This window comes from Astatotilapia calliptera, chromosome 6 (assembly GCF_964374335.1).
Source record: "Astatotilapia calliptera chromosome 6, fAstCal68.1, whole genome shotgun sequence".
Taxonomy (NCBI): Eukaryota; Metazoa; Chordata; class Actinopteri; order Cichliformes; family Cichlidae; genus Astatotilapia; species Astatotilapia calliptera.
In genome coordinates, this window is record NC_137427.1 from 9,593,119 (window position 1) to 9,597,703 (window position 4,585).

The following is a 4,585-nucleotide window of genomic DNA, read 5'->3' on the forward strand; positions in this document are numbered from 1 at the left end:
ACAGACTCTGATGTGCAACAAAAATGGGTCCAAATATGGGTGAGAGAATCTCCTTAGAGAGGGGTAGAAGTTGCAATTTAATCCACTTCTCTTCTTGCCAACAAGCATTACACCATCACTTGAGAATTCGCTCTAATTTGAGAGGCTGTGACTTAACACACACACACACAAATAGGCAGAAATCTTGTCTCTCTTTCTTTCTTTCACACGAAACATACAATAAGCTAGCAGCAACCCCACCCTTAACAGTTTTTCATCATGACAGCCCACACTGGTCATTTGGCTTCCCTCAGACTTCATAAAAGGGGGCAGAGTTCAGTACTGATAGCACAGTGTTTGCACAATGACTCTCTTTGTTCAGTTAAAGGCTGTTTGTATTTCCACTCTGTGTTTCTGTCCTGGCCGGTGTGTGTTCTTGTTTCCAGGTGACAGTAGTTACACAGACTTCATATAAAAACTTTTGAAAACCCACATGGGGCAAGGATTAGTCAACCATCTGGGTGTGTCTTTCTCTGAGTAAGACTTGGGATCATTTGCTTCATTTGAGTTTCTTGTCATGTTTGAATTTTTCTAACATCAAGTTTGCCATAGATTTCTGCCCGGCTTCTCCTCTAAGTCCCAGTGCTTTCCACACTGAGCTGTTAACCATTGTTCACCCTTTCCTGAAAGCAGTGCTGTTACGTAACACAGATTTCCACAAGCCCATATCCCACCTCCCAGAAGTTATCGGTTGCCATTGCAACTGCATAAACAGAGCAATGTTATGGAGGGGGAAAAATGTATACCCTGAGTATGTTCTGAAAGATCAGTAAAGTGACAAAAACAACACAACTCTTATATTCACTGGCAGATTTATTTTTCAGAGACACCACACACACAAACACACACAGTACATCAGGAATTTCATCTTCTGATTTGCAAACTTGGATCGTGAACTCTTAAACAGTTTTTTTTTTTCAACATTTTTCAGTACAGTTTCCTCTCATTTAAAATCTTTTATTTGTGGGAGTATGTGTGTGTGTGTGAGTGTGCGTGTGTCTAAGAACAGCTTGTCCTGCCAGCTGGAGCTCCTAGCTGGAAGTGCACACAGTGGTGGTTGTGACTGTGGTACTTCAGCCCCCTGTTAAAAGAAGAAAAAAAATTTTATGCTGTGCTTCTAGCTTTTATTACAGGAACCCATCAAGTCTTCGTGGTATTTGTTAAATAAGACATTACTTACCTGTACTAATTGGTCTAACAGTGAGAAAAGAAGTACAGTGCAAGAAATGAGTGCATTTTCACGTAAGGAGTCTCAAAAGCACATTCACCTGTGTCTATCTGGACTCTTCTGATTCCAACAGGCTCCTGTAGGTTGCAATTTCCTGCTCCAGCCTTGACTTGATATCCAGAAGCATCTTGTAGTCCTGGCCCTGTTGCTCAATGCTGGCACGAACGTTGGCTAGCTCTGTTTCAAGCATGTTGATTTGGTTCTGGAAGCCGGCGAGCATGGCGCTGTATCGAGCCTCTGTCTCTGCTAACGTGTTCTCCAAAGCCCCTTTCTGTTAAAGTGGGAGGAAAAGCAGAATTAGGGCACACAAGTAGTGATGCCTAAATCATGTTATCTGTACGTGCAAACAATTCAGTGTGTTAGGTATATTTGTTCTTAGGTATATATGTTTTTCTATACTGCTTTATCTCTCTTTATGAAAGTATAAAAGGCAAATGCATTTAAGTGCATGTGTCTTTTTCTCCCTGAGTGTGTTTGTTGCAGGGAGTGTTCAGTGACTAACTCCAGCTGAGCACAGATAATCTGTGGGAGTACAGCTTCTGAGCCATCCAGTTCAGCATTCCTTCAGCTTTCTTTAAACTCTTTTATGTCTCCCAGAATCTGGACAGATGTCTGTGAAATGTTTTCCTGACCATGAGGCCCTCCCTCCTTCCTTCACTGCTCCAATCATTCTTATCTCGCTCACTCGCTCTCTCTCCTTCTTCATTCTTGCAAAAAAACCCTTCCTTTCCTGCCCTCCCCTCTGCTCCACACCCTCTGTCATCGTCCCTTTCTTCATTTCTTTTACACAAGACAGCAATGTGGGGATTTTGATCATATAAGGCAATATCAGTGAGATGTGAATAGATGGTTTGGGGTTTCATGTTTTTCTTACCATACTAAGCTGAGACTGCAGCTCAATCTCCAAGCCCTGCAGTGTGCGCCGTAGGTCACTGATCTCTGTCTTGGACGTCTGGATTGTCTCTGTGTGGATGGTTATCTCTTTTGTCAGGGTTGCCGACTAAAGCAGGAAATAAAGACAAAGTTAGATGATAGTAGTTACTCATCTTGGCTTCAGAGATTGTATTTAATTACAGGATAGACTGCTGCAGGCCTAAACCTAGTCATTTGCAATGTGTGGGATATAATGACTTTGTTTATGTGAAAATCTTTTTACCTTGTCATTAAACCAGGATTCCTGATCGCGACGATGTTTATCGGTAATTGCTTCATACTGTGCACGGATCTCCTCCAGAACTTTGTTCAGGTCTTGCTGAGGTGCGGCATCTACCTCTACGTTGACATTGCCTGTAAGCTGAGAACGCAGTGCTGCCAGCTCCTGAACAAACAGAGAAAAAAGAGGGATTTAGATCTGTTTGATTGTTTCAGTTTATTCAGCTCTATAGAATAGATGATTCATCTAGCAGTGTGTATATAACTGATGGCTTGTAAATTCAAGATATCTATAAATCACCTCTGCATGATTTTTCTTCAGGTAGGCCAGCTCATCTTGCAGGCCTTCGATCTGCATCTCCAGGTCAGCCTTTGTCAGGGTGGTCTGGTCGAGCAGGCGGCGGAGGTTGGCAATGTCAGCCTCAACTGATTGGCGCATCATCAGCTCATGCTCGAATCTAATCATTTTTTAAAAGTAGAGAACACTGATATGAGACAACAGCTACTTTAAGCCATTGTGTTTAATCTTACAAGGACAGTCAGTCCACAAAATTATAACAGTTCTTGCTTACTTGGTCTTGAAGTCATCAGCAGCCAGTTTGGAGTTATCAATCTGGAGCAGGATGTTGGCATTTTCCATTGTGGCGGCATGGATCTTAAGAGAAGAACAACATTGTGAGTTAGTTTTGGTTACATCACTATACATTAGTTAGCTTAGGCTGGTTTTGATTTTGATCTGTTGCTAGCTTTGCATACTTATGTTAACTGTTAACATGCAGTTCCTCTGTGCTGCAACACCGTCTGAAGTGTTGCAGCTATACTAAATGATCACGCACAGTGTCACTCAAAATGTGTCAGTTTTCCTTGCTTAATTTGAGATTTTGGAATTAATACATATTTGTTAACTGTCCACTAAAACACCAAGTATTCAGTAGCACAATAGATTATGCAGTCTGTCATTATGCCTATCATGTATGTTGATTTTTGAAATGCTTCCTTGTTAACCATTTACAGCACAACAGATATTTGAATTTTCTGGTATTTAAGCAGTTAAGCTGGTACACACATACCTTGTCCCTCAGGCCGTTGATGATGTCCCAGTACTTGCTGTAGTCCTTCTCAGCTGCTGGTCCCTTCTTCTCATAGTACTCTCTGATCTGTTTCTCCAGCTTGGCATTGGCTGCCTCCAGAGAGCGGACCTTCTCCAGGTAGGAGGCCAGACGATCATTCAGGTTCTGCATGGTGGCCTTCTCGTTCAGGCGCACTGTTCCCTGGTCCAGGGCGCCTGACAGGTCAAAGCCACCGCCACCCATGCCCAGGCCGCCACCCATCCCCATGCCGCCACCCATCCCCATGCCTCCTGATGAGGACACAAAACGTGCACTGGAAGCAGAGATGCGAGGTGTTGATCTGAGGCTGAACCCAGACACACTATGGGCCTTCTGGGGAGCAGCACTTGATGTGAAAGTGCGGGTTTGTCTGATGATAGACATGATGGCTGTCTGCTGGTCAAGAGAGGACGCTAAAAAGAAAGAACCGTTACACAGCTGTAGACTGCGGCAGGACTCTGGGGTTTGATAGAGAGAGGCAGGCTGTTGATATAGTGCTGCTGGTGTGGGGCGGGCCTGAATGGGAGGGGCAAGGTGGAGAACTGGGCAGGGAGTTTTCTGTTACAGCTTTAAAGCGACATTTGTTTTCTGTTAAGGACCAGGGTTTGGTTTCTGCACACCCCTGTGAGGGAACTCTTATGGAATGTGTGTGTGTGTGTGTGTGTGTGCGTGCGCGTGCGTGCGTGTGTGTGTGTGTGTGTGTGTGAGGACTGTTAGTACCGTATGTATGTGTGCATATCTTTGTGCGTTTTTGTATTAATACTTTTTGTGTATGCTTTTATAAATACCTGCCGGTATAGTCATGATCACACCACCCATTTGGTATCTCACTGTAAATGGAAAGGCTCCAGATTTGATGTTTTTGCAAAGTGCTCGTATGAATGTTCCACCATAGGTCAACATTCATATGAGCACTTTGCAAAAACAAAAGTTTCCATGAGTCTCTTTCACTTTAAAATCCACATGATGATAAAATCAAGCTGTAGTAGAGTTAGTCCAAATGAAGCATTTAATCTCACAGCCTTTAACCTTACAGTGCTTTTTACAGATGAACAAT

At 43.3% G+C, this 4,585-nt stretch overlaps 1 protein-coding gene across 1 annotated transcript; it reads right to left on the reverse strand.

Moving 5' to 3' along the window:
• Window positions 1-834: 834 nt before the first annotated feature.
• Window positions 835-4,006, reverse strand: LOC113023763 (keratin, type I cytoskeletal 19-like). The gene is made up of 7 exons (XM_026170111.2): window positions 3,490-4,006; window positions 2,992-3,074; window positions 2,721-2,877; window positions 2,424-2,585; window positions 2,142-2,267; window positions 1,308-1,538; window positions 835-1,120 (listed from the first exon to the last, which is right to left on the reverse strand). Exons 1-6 carry the CDS (start codon window positions 3,910-3,912, stop codon window positions 1,314-1,316), a joined length of 1,176 nt encoding a protein of 391 aa, XP_026025896.2. The 5' UTR covers window positions 3,913-4,006; the 3' UTR covers window positions 835-1,120; window positions 1,308-1,313.
• Between the last annotated feature and the right edge of the window lie 579 nt (window positions 4,007-4,585).